Source organism: Bombus bifarius, unplaced genomic scaffold (assembly GCF_011952205.1).
Source record: "Bombus bifarius isolate JDL3187 unplaced genomic scaffold, Bbif_JDL3187 scf7180000008026, whole genome shotgun sequence".
Classification (NCBI taxonomy): domain Eukaryota; kingdom Metazoa; phylum Arthropoda; class Insecta; order Hymenoptera; family Apidae; genus Bombus; species Bombus bifarius.
In genome coordinates, this window is record NW_022884399.1 from 1,826,086 (window position 1) to 1,841,090 (window position 15,005).

Sequence of the window (15,005 nt, forward strand, 5' to 3'; positions counted from 1 at the left end):
AGATAAATGGTTCGAACAGGAAACGTGGAAGTATACAGCTCGATCTCCTGTTTTAACACCAATAGATCGTTACCTATAGCGTACTAAAGAACGTCGTGTACGTCACCAAGAACATGGCAGAACCTGAAAAACCTAATTGAAAATACCTGTGCTGCTGTTCGGATGGAAACAGAGTAAAAGGAAAAGAAAGTAGTTCTGTTATACACAGCTGCCAGTGATGCGTTAACGTTGTTCACATTCATTTTTCACATTTGTAATTTTCATGCAAACAATTATAAAAGTCAGAAAAGATTAACATTTACCCATTTTACTTATTAAAATAACTGCTATGACTAATGACTGAAAACTGAAAGACGCTATAAAATTGTTTACTTCTGTTCAATATATTTTTCTTAACAAGATTTTCATCACATTGCATAATTGTTTATTTATAGTTAATAAATAAACAATTAAATAAATAATAAATATAGTTAATAAATAAGTTATAGTAAGTTTATTTATAGTTAACCATAGAAGACGTTGTTAAGTTAAATGCCGTATGTTTAATTAAATCAGGATATTATAAAATCTTGATAAAGGTTATGTTTATACTCTATCATATGGTGAATCTCGCTTTTGACTTTTGGGATAAAAGTATTATGTGAAAAATTGAAAAATTTAACAAGTACGGTCTTTGTTACGAGCTCTTCAATTGAAATAACATTCTTTTTAAAGCAGCCACAAATAGCAGTCACATATCAACTAAAATAAGAATCATCTTGTACATGCATCATACTTACATAAAACAACTTGTACAAAATCTATGAAAGTAAAATTATCTTATTTGTATAATTTAATCTTTTCATAAACTGTGACAACAATTCAAAACAGATAAGCATATGTAATAATAGTATAAAAATTGACAAATACGTGTGGAACGCACTTTTTATTTTTGTTAGCAAACCGTACTTTACACCTTTTACGATGCCATTCTTTTTACCATTGGTACAATTGGTACAGATTTGTGCTTTTAAACAAGATATAAAATTATTGGTATATATTCGCTTCTTTATATGAGACTTCTATATAAGACATACATATATATGTACTCGTAGTTACCTACATGTTTATATCAGAACTTTTAAACGACTCTCATTATGTTTTATTGTAATAAATATTAGAAATATACTGAAACTATGTCCATACGGAAACCTTGTATTCATATAAAGAGCTCGATACGTCGCTAAGCGAAGATCTCCACGATCGATCGGTAGTATGTAAATTGAAAGATTCAGTGGAGAAGTAGTACAAGTAAGTATATTATATTTTTTCAGAAAACGAGATAAATAAAATAAATATATAAGAGCTATAAATGATCTTATCGTACATTTCTTCAAACATTTAATAAATATAATATAATATGGCGTACATAGGTGAATAATTATAATAGGTGAATAAATACAATATTATAATTATAATAGAATAGGTGAATAATAATAAAGTGTTTGAATGCTTAAAAGCATGGTAGTCTTTCTATGGAATATTAACTCACAATTTTTTCAAATGAAATATATTTATTATTTGTACCACATTTCTGCTGAAGCCGTGAATCATCAGGTAAGTTATAACATAAGAAACAGTGGTATAAGTGAATTTTTTTCTAGAAACAAAAGAGATACAAAGGAAACGATATGAAGAATGTGAACTATGCGAAGAATCTATATTTATCTCGAAGATTTTAACATAAATTTCTTGAAACCTTTACGAATACAAAATAATATACTTTAGTATTCGAAACCATATCAACTTTGTTCAACGTTGTTGTCATGTTACATCAATATTTAATCTTACTTACAGTTTTGTCAAACTAAAGATATTTGTCACTTATATCATATTTTTTCGAACCTCCGAGTTACAGAATACTAAGTTATAATAAGCTGGAATAATTTTAGCCTAAAATTCCAGCAAAACACTCATCAGAACATTTAATTCTATTGTTAGTGATTTATCTCGAATAATTCCGATCTATCTCGCAAATTTTCTCATTAACAATAGATTGCACGCGTCAAGCACATCTGGCGCGAATAAAACAATCTACGAACTATACTTACGTATTCGACACAACGCGGGTGCAGTTATTGTATATATATATATGTCGGGTTATCATTAGGATTTAAGGCGCGTAATGATTCTTCGTTTGAATTAGCCATTGTTTTACGAAACAGAGAATATATTTACGCGAATAAACAAGATTTTACAAAATATTATGAATAATGAGTTTAATAAATGATAAGATTAACAAACGATAAGTTTAACTAATAATTAGATTAAAGAATAATAAGTTTAACGAACAATAAGAGGAACGAATAATATGTCTTACGAATAATAAATTTAACGAATAATGAGATTAACGATTGATAGGTTTTACGAATAATGAATTTAATTAACGCTATTAACAATGTTCCGGGGTTCAAACGAATCCACGGTCAACGGGATAACTCTTTACTATGCGTAGAATAATTTTAAACACAAAAATACGATTGTTGAGACACTCGGTAAATTGCTCGATGTATCACTTTCCAAGGCGATCACACGAATGAATATCTGATGAAAATCTTTTTCGCTATACGACTGCATTTGTTTGTTATATGCTCGCTGGAGGCATCGAGAAGGTTCCAATCGTTGTTGCTAGGCAATTTCTGTCAAAAGTTTGTTGTATACTCTTTGGAAACATCGAGAAAGATCCAAACGCCGTTGCTAGGCAGTTTCTGTCTGGAGATTGATTCCTAATACAACGTGTGTCCCATTACATCGACATCTCTAAAGTACAATTCTATGTGATTTCTAGGGAGAACAATACAACCGATCCACACCTTCGTCAGGCAAAACGTTTATCCCGTGACCGTGGCTACGTTCGGCGACCAGTTGTCACCTCGAACCCACTTTCGCTTTCACAAATATCGAACAATTACAAATGACAATTGCTTAATTACAGTTATGATAAAATCTAGGCTAAAGCATTAGAAGGCTTCCTCAAAATTGCAAAGGGAAGGCTCCGGTTTTCCTTTCATCTCCGACATACATATATATATATAAATGTATATACATTACGTATTCTTTTTCAAGCATGTTTTAAACCGTTTCTTCTTACCACCTCCTCGGTACTCGTTGTTCAAAGTGCATTGTTACGACGCCCTTGGTGTCATTCGCCTATCACGCGTGTAATACAGCACGGCGTGGCACGGATCGGCGTGAAGTCGGATGATCGGCCGCCGTGAAATTTATAGCGCGCATCAGAATTTATAGCGTCTATTCATTTCGTTTCTATCCGTTCCTCTTCGCCGGCTGATTTTTTCTCCGATCGGGCTAGCATGCATTTCCCATTTCGACGCCGACGTGTCGATCATCCAGACAAAAAGAGTCGATGCACAGGATTGATCGACGCGTCTAACGACCGATGCGCCTGATACATTCTATCGTGAAAATGCGAAGAACCCGAGATAAGATCGCTCTATTCGTCGCTTTTCCTCGTCTGTGTTCAACAAAATCAGACGATACGAACAAACCTTGAAAAAGATACTCAAAGATCACAGTTGCTCCAAAAATTTCTTCTTAGCGCTGTTCCTTTTTAGTATAGACTAAAAAAGTACATAATCAGATAAGTTGTTATTGTCTTAGATTTTTTCTTAACAGTTAACTTGTATAGATTTAAGAACTATACTTCAAAGTAAAAGATTATTTGGGATTAAAGCATTAATATGAATAAATGTATACAAGTTCATGATCATTTTTATGTGAAAATGTGGAATTTTAATAATTTCTATGTGCATTAATAGAAAACAAGATTGTTAAAAAATTTACTTCATTCGAATATCAGGAAATTATATATTACTAAATTATATAGATCGGTTATATATGTATATTGTATTATATGTATACTGATGTTGCATAAGTTATATGTACCTTTTTTTTAAATGCAAAATATGCATTTTTTGCAAAAAAAAAAGAAGCTGTTAAGAGCTATTGATATTGAAGTAAATAATAAACTGGTCATTAAAACGCTTTAGAATCTGTAAACTACTAATTCCAATTTTTCTAATCGTATGTAAAATTTGTAATATATTGTTTAACCTTGTCAGAAATATGAATCTTTTAATCTTGTTAAAAATTTATAAATTTGTGAACTTCCTTCGCCTTTATTCATCAAAATTTCAAACTGAAACAACGATGTGAGCATTTTGCAGAATATCTACGATATTATAGGAATTGATTAAATTATTGGTTTAAATATTTTCATGGGAATTGGTTTCGATGGAACGAATGAGATATGAATTTAACAAATTTCAGTACGGACAAATGGGATTTATGAACGCAAGATTCGTATTTAACAAAATATAATATTGCAGAAGCAAGAAATACAACCCAGAAACGAGCTGCTATTGATTTATGTTTTTATTTTTGAACAGGATAATCTCGTAATAGAGGCAGAGTGATTAAAGTAATAAGTATAACAAGTATGGGCAATATAATCTGGTTGTGAATTTGAAAAAGTGACAACCAATTTTGTAGTATCAAGTTAGGCTTTGATAATATCAGCTGAGTTTAAAGTGACGTATTCATTATTCTACTGTTTTATTTTATTTCTTTCAGTTTTATTATTTTTTATTTGTTTTATTTTATTTCATTTTATTTTACTTTACTTTATTTTATTTTATTTCATTTTATTTCATTTTATTTCATTTTATTATCTCACTAGCACCCAGAAATTTATAGCAAAGGTTAACCCTTTTGCTGCGATATCCTCAGAGCTATAAGCGTTTTTAATAATACGGAAAAAATAAATCATGAACATTTATACATGCTGTATATAATTAATTATCGTATAGCACATAAAGATGGAAATAGAAATAATAGAAGATATACATGTACGGTTTGAACAAATAATTGCCCGATATTTGGGAGCGTGCATGAATGTACAACACATATGTATATGTGTGTATATATATATATATATATATATCTTTATAGTGAAAGGATTAGATTTTAGTTTGCAGTTTTCTACTTGAAATAAAAACAAACTTCTCTTGCATACAAGAAGAGTGCAAAGGGAAAACGCGATAAGTCACATTTTCCACTCTTTACAAGAGAACAATTTTTAAATTCCGTATGTTGACAATCAATTTCGCGTTACTAAAATTATCTTTCTTTGGTTTTTACGTTCTCTCAATAAGTTTAAGAATATTGCGTGCCATAATATCAAAATGTTGCTTGTGATTAGCTTTTTCACTAAATTTTCTCAATCTATAAACTATTTTTAAAAACATCATCTTTGGTCCTAAACGATTCTTTTCATTTTCAACCATGCCATATTGAAACACTTCTTAGTTACATCGACACACTGAAATACAAAAATCAGAGAAAATGTACGTAGAAAAATATAAGACTCATCAGTGAGACATTCGCCCTCTTCTTTTATCTCCAGTCTTCTCCATCGCATGTTTGCAGCTCTACAACTGGTAACCCCGATGTGATCGCGACATTATCATTACTACGCAATAGCTTCATCATTACCTGCAAATGTTGTATGGCGCATTTCTAGTAAATTATCTGCAACCATACACACAGAACAATAGCGAAGCTACTGCATAGGTGTCGGCACGCCGTGAACCTTTGGTAGCGGAGTGACCCTACAATGCATTTATCATTTTCTCCTGCGATCTTCAAATATTTCATGAAGCATTAAATGAAGTAAATTCTAACATTTTCGTTGTATATTCATTATAATTACGTGTATGTATTATTTAATATCACAGCCCTCTCGTGCCCTTTGTAAATTCTCGCCATAATAATTTTATACGAATAATTCTTTCCACTTTCGAAATGAAATTACTTACTTACTTGGTTCCTGCTGCAATTAATCTATTCCATATATACGATAAATGTACAGTGTACTTACGTATAAGCTACGTAACAAAGGATATGAAAGGAAATAACGATGCGACAAATAACCAGGTGGTGTATTACGTACAACTATCATGTGATACGTTTCACACGCCTTCAGACTATATGTGTAACATACGACATTCCTGTTCAAACGAAACTACACTGTTAAAGAATTTCAGAAATGTTATACGCGTCGAACATGCCTCACGGCCTTTCTTTTCTTCCGTGTCAAGCACGACAAACGTTCGAGTAAGTTGTCTCTGTTTCTTATCCATATCTCTTGATTACCAAAATTGCCTTCATTTTTTAAATTGAAATATACTATATCCTTGATATATTCTTATCGTACAAATCAAACGCTTATTCGTAAAACATCTTTCCTTTGTGTTTTACTTACACGAATGTGTATTTTCATTCATAAATATTAGTACAGTTACGAAAAACTAGATGAACCAGAATAATCATTATAAAATTATTATCATTTGAAGTTTTATAATTATATTATAAAGAGCTCGTACATTCGATATTAACTCTTCAAAACAATAGAATATATTTTTTTTTAAAGAATATATTTCTCGATTTTTTACAAGGGAGTAGTATTAAAAATTTAGTATTTTTCTACTCTCTTCGGAATTTTAAAAATATTACTTATCATAATATTTGATTATCAAAGATATTAAAATATCGTTTATCTTAAAAGTTACACCTTTGGTTTTTAATTCTAAGCGAAATACTTCATTAGCTATGTATATTTTTGGACCTAACTATTTTCAGTTATTTTATACCACAATATTCCTTTTCAGTTATAAAGTGACATTAAAATCAGAACATCAAAAAATATCTACTTATCATATTTTCTTCTGTGACCAATTATTTTTAATTAAATTAAATTCTTTACTCTTATCTTGATAACTATTTCAACCGATCTCGATATTAGTATCATTAATTATTATTATATGGTTATGAATTATTATAACTTATGATGTATATAATTCTAAGTAAAAAGTTAATAATATCTACAGATGTAAACTTTGGCATAAATCTCGTACCTAATTCACCATAATCAATTAATTCAAATTTTCTCCATGATCTTTGGACCAGGAGATTATAATATTAACACATAATCGTTAATCCATTATTTTTTTACAACCTATGTACACAATTTTTGCTACCTTTTGTTATATTGTATTTTGCATCATCGTCTTATATAACGTAATATAATAGAAAATTCTGATTGATAAATCATTAGTGATTTCAAACGATTAATATATTTCATACGAGATGAAAATTTGAAATTCAGTTATACCTTCCATCTTTATTTTTGAATTATGAAAATGTGCTATCGAAGATACTTTCACAGAAGTAGCTTACAGACTAATGACATAATTTCGAAGCCAAGTAACATTTACTTTCAAAACAGCTTGTGTAAAATACACTACATGCTTTCGACGAGATATTAGTAGGTAAGTGGTTTGTGTATAAATTAAATATTACAAAATAGTTGGCACAGATCTTGCAGAAACGTGGAAGTTTTAATATATGTGATACAACTTATGTAATTTTGAATAAAACACTCGGAGATGCTTGTGAAGTAGCGTAATTGTTAAATTAACGAAATAGTATGTAACTAATGCAAAAATACTAATTCCTAAAACTTGTTAAAATTGTTATAATATCATCGACTATGTTTTCCACCGTTTTATGAAGTGATTATTCTCTTATTAAGTCATTCTATAAGTAATGTGTGTATCTATCTCGAATTTCTAAAGTAAAATCATATGGTAGCTGTCAGAGCTTGTAATTAGCAATTGGAAAGATTACTAATAACATCGACACATAAATTATCGATGACAATGACTCGGAAAAGTATAACATTTCATTGCGTCAATGTTCGGTCGTACGCAGCAAATAACATTAAATAACATGAGAGAGTATAATTAACAATTACTATGTCATTCACTCTATCCTCTAAATTTAGCGTGAACAAATTTTCATTTATTTAAATCGCTACAAAGTTCTATAAAAAATAAAAAATTTAACGTAACGAAAAACCTGACAACAGCAACCGAATATTTTGCGACCAGATCTTAACAATCTTTCGAGAAGTGAATTAGAAAATTGCCAAAAAGATGAAACGCAGTCTTGGAAAACAACGGATAACGGATTAACTGTGAATAAATACGATATTTTTAGATTTTAATGTTGCATAAGTAAGCACAATGTAATCACACAAACATTCCAAGTTGTGAAAATTTATGTTGCAAGTTGTAACAGCAGATAAAGATATTAGTAACGATATGAATCGTACAGAAAATATTTAATGCATGTTATTCTTTAAATGCTGTTCTCAATGAATCTATTTAAAACTTTGCACGTGAAATATCAAACAAGGCATACAGCGTTACATACTTCCATAATCACATTAGTATTCAACTTATTTTCAACTTGTCTTATCTGCACCAGTAACGATTATTTTATTTTCTGCAATTATCTGTTTCTACTGTCAATAATCGTAGACATTTTTAATCAGTGGCAATGATTCATAAGTCATATTCCTCGATTATGTATACATATTAATACACTCTGAAACGAAAATATACGTTCTAATTAATTAGCACGTTATCACTGAATTGCGGATTTTTATGGAAATTTATATTTTTATAAACGCAGCTAAACAAATAGAATGGAAATAGGTACAAGGCAACCAGTAGGATAATGCCTGATAAGAATTTTTCACAATACGAAAGAAACATGAGAATTAATGATACAATGGTTCAAAGTTTCCAGTATCCTTAGCTATGGAGACAATGAGGCGATTTTCTAAACTTTTGACTACGTGGCCGTTTTATTATACAGATATACATTTTGATCAGATCAATTCTTCAAGAAAAACAATTCTTACTTTTATTGGATATCGCCATATGGTTTACTCTGAATATTTTGTACATTTTTGCATATTGTATGTGTTTTATGTTGTACATTTATGCACATTGATATTTCTTATAAATACTTAAATATCCGTAGTCCGATGATCATTTATTCACGTTTATATTTATATTTCTGTATAAACGATCATACCACGTTTGGAATATTTTGAAAATAGATAACGTCAACTGGCACAATATGAAAAATCAAACTACGAAGTATCGTAAAAGCTGTTAGCATGGTTTGTTTTTTAATAATTTTTAAAACAAACCAAGGGTTGTCGGTGCTTTTATATATACAATGCATCAACAAGCTTGGGAAAAAATTTGGTAGAAATTCTATGTGTCGAAACAACAAAAAGAGTTCATAGAAATACATGTCCGTATATTATGTCCCGAAACGCGACTTTATCGAGTTAGAATTTCATAAAGCATTAAAGTCTGGACTTGTGTCATGTATACCAAAATAATATATATGTATATATACATATTATAATAATGCAATATATACATATATTATTATAAAAATGCTGTCCGATATTTTTAAACGAGTTCGACAGTCTATAGCGAAACATGTATATGCGTGCATTGAATTTCGTGGAAGATATTTCGGGCATTTGTTTTACGAATTCATGTCTGTGAATTTTTCCCCTTGTTTTCACATGTAGAATTTATACCTAATACGTTATTTATTAGAGTTTATATATTAAACATAAAAAGACGATCTCCTTTCTTTAAGTCACGAATTTAACCTTTTTAAAGTGCATTTTACATGACATTATTATAGTTCATCAGAAAAATGTTATTAATTTTTTAACGAATATTCTCTGTCAATTGATTTATCGGAGCAATTCTCAACCATTAACAAACTCAAAAAGAGAAAAACAGAGAAAAGAAGAAATTAGTGGCACTGTCATTCGACGACCTGGGCGGGCAATTGATGTCACCGGTTTCGGACATTAAGATAACCTGAAAGCAAGTTTCTCGAAAGTTACATAAAGTTCGACTCGACCTTATCGCTTGGCAGAATTAATTTAACGGAGTTAAGGAAATTAAGTTAATGAGTTTCTATCGCTATTTAAAGAAAAACATACAAATCAATTAGACGCAATTCCAATTCAGCCAGACCGACCGAAGATGACCAGAATGTGGTCTATCTACCAAGTATCAAGCGGGCGGGAATTCTCAGTCAAACACTTAATTATTTTATGGCTAGTCATATAATTTTAGTTTCGCATTTAATTAATAACTTTCTTCTGTTAAATCTACAATAAATATACATATTTTAAAAGTATTGGGCAGTTTCTTACTTTTAATACAATATAATTTAGTTGTAGATTAGGAATTCAATTATGGATATAAATCAACCTGCAATGATTTTATCCGTAATAATTTAATAATAGAATATTATGACACAATTAAATTAATTTTTAAAAGTCAGATAATAGACACATTCAGTCGTATATGTAATAATTAGTAAAATATATTACTTCTAGCTTTGGTAATTAATTTGTTTAATTTATAGTACACTATTCCAATTTTCATCCTATGATAATGATAAAATTCATACTTATAGATACTGTAAGTAAAATCCAAATTCTCATGAAACGGTGTATATTCTTCAGTTGTACAGTGTTCCATGGCAAATTTCCTACGTGTCTCTCTATTTGCAACAACTAAATAACGAATGATTCTATCAAAGTTGTATCATGTGAGAATGAAAACCAATTAAAGTAATGGAACTGCCTTTCAGGACATCCTGTATTTTAAAAGTATCAAAAAAGAGAAAGTCTGATGGTAATGATGTGACATTAATCGTTATTTTTAATAAAAAATATTTCAATGCTCTTTTTCTTTTATTTTTACTAGCGTAAAATTTTATTTTCTGGACACTGTGTCGATTTAAAAACACATTTCATCGAGTAAGACATTTGACCAGTTGACGGGTTCAGGCTTCCAAGACATCACTAAATCTTGGCAAAATATGGTCTAGTAACATGTAAAGTCATCGAACGGCATATCAAGCGCAAACTAGCGTTGCATGTCGCACGTTGCACGCTCGTTGAATATGTCCAAACGAGCGTTCACGACGGACTGCTTTCCCTTACGTGATACCTTACGAACTAGGACATTTTAATCAGCTTTTCCTTACGTTTCTTACACGATAACATGCCACTCCCTAGTTGCGCATATCAACTTTTATCGGGATTTCTTAAATTTAGATCGCATTTATTTCCGTAAAAAGAGCATCACGACATCGAGAACGATATCGGTTTAAACATCGTTTCGATCATTGATTTAATTTTAATCATGTTCTGTATTGACTTTTTATTCATACATGATATTGGCACGTATGTAATATAAAATAAAAATAACGGCTTTTGCGAATTTATAGAGTTTTGTTAACAGTTTTCCATAAGTCAGATAATTGAATGCAGTATAAATCTACCGTTTGTTTGAATAATTTAACAGCTCGACGTTTAAATATTTTCTTTGTATTGTCTACTTATCCTACTTTTTTATAAATGCTCTTAATGTAAAACAAGATTTTTATATTAATGCAATGATTATATATAATAAGATGAAATATCGAAATATAGTTATTTCAGTTATATCTGTATTATTTTTTCAAAAATATCTAAAAGCTTTCTGCAATGTATTAAAAGATCGCAAATGCCACTGTACAACTTTTAATGGCAAACACTTGAAAAATAAAAACAATTTGAAATATCAAAACGATTTTAATGGATCTTCTATAAAATAACTACCCAAAAAATGGACCTAAAATTATTAATATATTCATTACCCACAAGTACATGGAAAGTTGCAAAATAATTTTATCAAATGTACCGTCTCCTCAATATATACATATACTTTATTCATTTTATGTATATTATATAAAGAAATTAAATAAAAGATATTTTATATAAATATGCATAAAATTTTATAAAACAAGTTGTCGTTCGTACCAACGCTTTTATACATCAGCGCATATTCGCAGAAATTAACATTAAAATTGATATCAGCGTATTCACATTTGCAAAACCTCGTGAAACAAATGTGTACATCTCTCTTATGTTTTATTTTCTGTATCTTTTATTTCTTTTATTTCGTTCATTTTTTATAGCGCTTTTTATGTATTTTACAGCAATCTTTTGCACGCTAATAGAGGTTTGTTCCAGTAAGGGGAATAAATAATGATAAAAAGAAGAAAAAACGTTTTAAATGCACTTGCCGGAACAAATACTTTCTAAAGCCGAATGCCCTTTTGTATAGAATTTCGCAAACGGTGGAATTCCTTTAAAACGAACTCGAAAATTCGCATAAATTATAGGGTAAGTACCGCGTGAGTCAACAATAATGACCGTTCGAAACGCATCCTTTGGAAAGTTCGGCCTGCGACACGCATACACATAATGCAAGTATATGCGTAGATCGGTTGGTCTGTTCCTAAATTCGAAATTAAACGAGCGAGAGTGTAGTTTCCTGAAAGTTCTCGCGATCATTTATATGAACAGCCCCTAATCCGCGACAGATTTGATATATATGGAGGCCGCAAATTGGTTCCGTCCGTTTCTCTCCTAAATAAAAAGCAAATTTATGGAAATGCATACAATGACGGCACGGTGAGCATATAATGCTCGTTCCTCGCGTTCCTTCGCCTGCCGGCGCTAATATCAATAACAATGAAAACAAAAATATAGCACGCACATGTCTGCACGCAGGTAGACGCCGTGCCACCGTAGCGATTCGAATCGGGGACTGACAAAACGATCAAAAGAATCGAAAGAATGTCTGCGCCGGTGCTCGAGAAATCGTCTGGAATGGTCCCCACGAGCGGGGACCATTCGTTTATTTTACCAAGTAAGCCCGAAAAATTTCTCCAGTTTACCGCTGCGTGGTTTTACAGAATTTCATTTTTCTTGTACTATTACAACGATTAAAAATATGTCGAATCGACGTAGAAAATAAATATGAATGTTCGTGAATATCGTTACACTTTCTGATTAAAAGGCATGATCTTACGGAAAGATCTTTCTATTTCAAAAACGTATTTTTCATTCAGTCTGATTGCTCTGGCACGTAAAATAAAATACAGAGAAATAGTCGATTTTTCGTTTAAAATGAAAAGAAGTATAACAGATTTTTCTATCTTTTATCATTTTTCCTTTAAACTTTACAAATAGGTTTTAGGCACTCGAATTACTGAAAGATAATATTGCGCGCATATTTCCATTACGTAATAGATAAGGAAATTATATTATTATTAATATATAATTTCTTAAGCTGATAGGGAGAACATCTGTCGCATAAACTTTTGAATATCACGTGGTAAATTATAATACAAGAAACTTTTTGTAAAAGTTTAAAAGATATGCTTCCTTTCAATATATTCGGTTGGCAATATCACCTATTGGCAAAATCCGCAATCACTTAGCTGCCAACCCAATACTATCCAACAAAGCAAAACATTCAAAGTATTTGATAAATTACACCATCCGCCTCCGTTCACTTTTGATATAAATATTTTTTGTTCACGCGTTCTATCGGACCTAGTTATATCGTCATAATTAAGCAATTAGCTCTAGCTACAAAGTGACAAGAGGAAGACATCGAAAACGCGTAAGTACTTATTTGTTTTATGGCTTTCCCGTACGTGGAAACGGTTTGTAAAAGGTGAATGTTCTATCGATCGGCGTGATTGTTACAACGGTTATCAACTAAACGTGATCGCACACGGAAACTCTCGTAATAATAGAGTATCAAGAACCAAAGATCGCTATCTTCAAAATGATAATTTATCAGCATGACTGAACGAACGTTTGCAAACTACGATACAAATAATAACAAATTTCCCGGTAAACAATTCGTCAAACACGTCGTACCTGTACTATCGTGCATTGAATCAATCTCCTTCAACACTTTGCCTTATAATATCAGCCGATATGCATAGATAAGTGGCACGAATTATAATTCTGATTCAACAAAGATAGTCTGTGTTGAAGGGCTTGAGAAAAAAATGGTACAATGGACAAAATCTTTGATACGATACCTGTAGGTAAAGTTAAAGTTTAACAAAGAAATCTGTATACGTACTTTCGCACGTTAAGATATTGTGCGATACAACTACTCATGTGTTGATAAATCGATTGGAAATAATTCACAAAATTCTTTGGATTGATATGGATCTTATCGTTCACTGTATTTACTCGGATATTGGTTTTAAGAAAAATGATATTGTACCATATTTTTAAAACAGTTTAGAGGTTAATATTAATTTCAATTCTTCAGAAAAATGCACTTCTACTACTTTTCTAGTTTAGTTCGAATTCTAAGATTAATTTCAATCCTTTAGACTAGAAATGAATAATTATAAAATATATATAATTTGTTCATATTTTCTGTCTGACTCACTGACTAAATAGCTGGCTGTATAATAAATTATAAGACAGAAGGTAATGATGACAAAATATTAAAATAAAGTCAGCGATACACATACGAATTTAAAAAGAGGAATATAACGTCAAGGATAAGGATGATGCAAACGTACATTCATTATACGCCCGAGAGAGAAGATTCACCCTGTATATTGGATGAAGATTATACAAGTGTTTGAGTTCTTTTGGCGGATACTCACCTTCTCCTCGAGTGCAGGTCCGTTCTCCATCGCGTGCATAATGGCGTCCGAAATGCGGGTGTCCAATTGTCTGACAGCCCTCTCGGCATTCAGACCCAACGGATCCATACGACCGTCGACCGCTACAACGAGCCTCTCCACCGTTTCCACGTACCCGGACCATGCGAGGTCCAGTTCAGATGCTGGCTCTGTCAGACAACCTCTGCAATCAGATTATATATTTTCAGCTCCGATTTTCGTTTCGTTCCCTCTGAGAACGATATTTTATTTGTCGACTTTTTCCTACGACTCTTCTCGTCACTCTTTACGTTTAACAATAATATACGGCCGGTCATGAAAGTACTTATTTGAATATTTATGATAAAAAGCTTTTATATGAATGTAATATGTGTAGTGTGTGTTACATAAAAGATTCTCAAATTTCAGTAACACCAAATGAGACACGATTGTCACGATTATATTAATATTCAAAAGTAATTTGAAAATGTATAGCTGTTTACTGCTACGAACATATATTTAGT

The 15,005-nt window shown here is 31.1% G+C and overlaps 1 protein-coding gene across 1 annotated transcript in view; it reads right to left on the reverse strand.

The window, feature by feature from the left end:
* LOC117207291 (division abnormally delayed protein) overlaps nucleotides 1-15,005 on the reverse strand; it is a 243,951-nt gene that overhangs the window by 151,410 nt on the left and 77,536 nt on the right. The window contains exon 4 of the mRNA XM_033447340.1: nucleotides 14,485-14,686. Coding sequence (XP_033303231.1) covers nucleotides 14,485-14,686 — 202 coding nt within the window. The remainder of the gene's footprint in view (nucleotides 1-14,484; nucleotides 14,687-15,005) is intronic.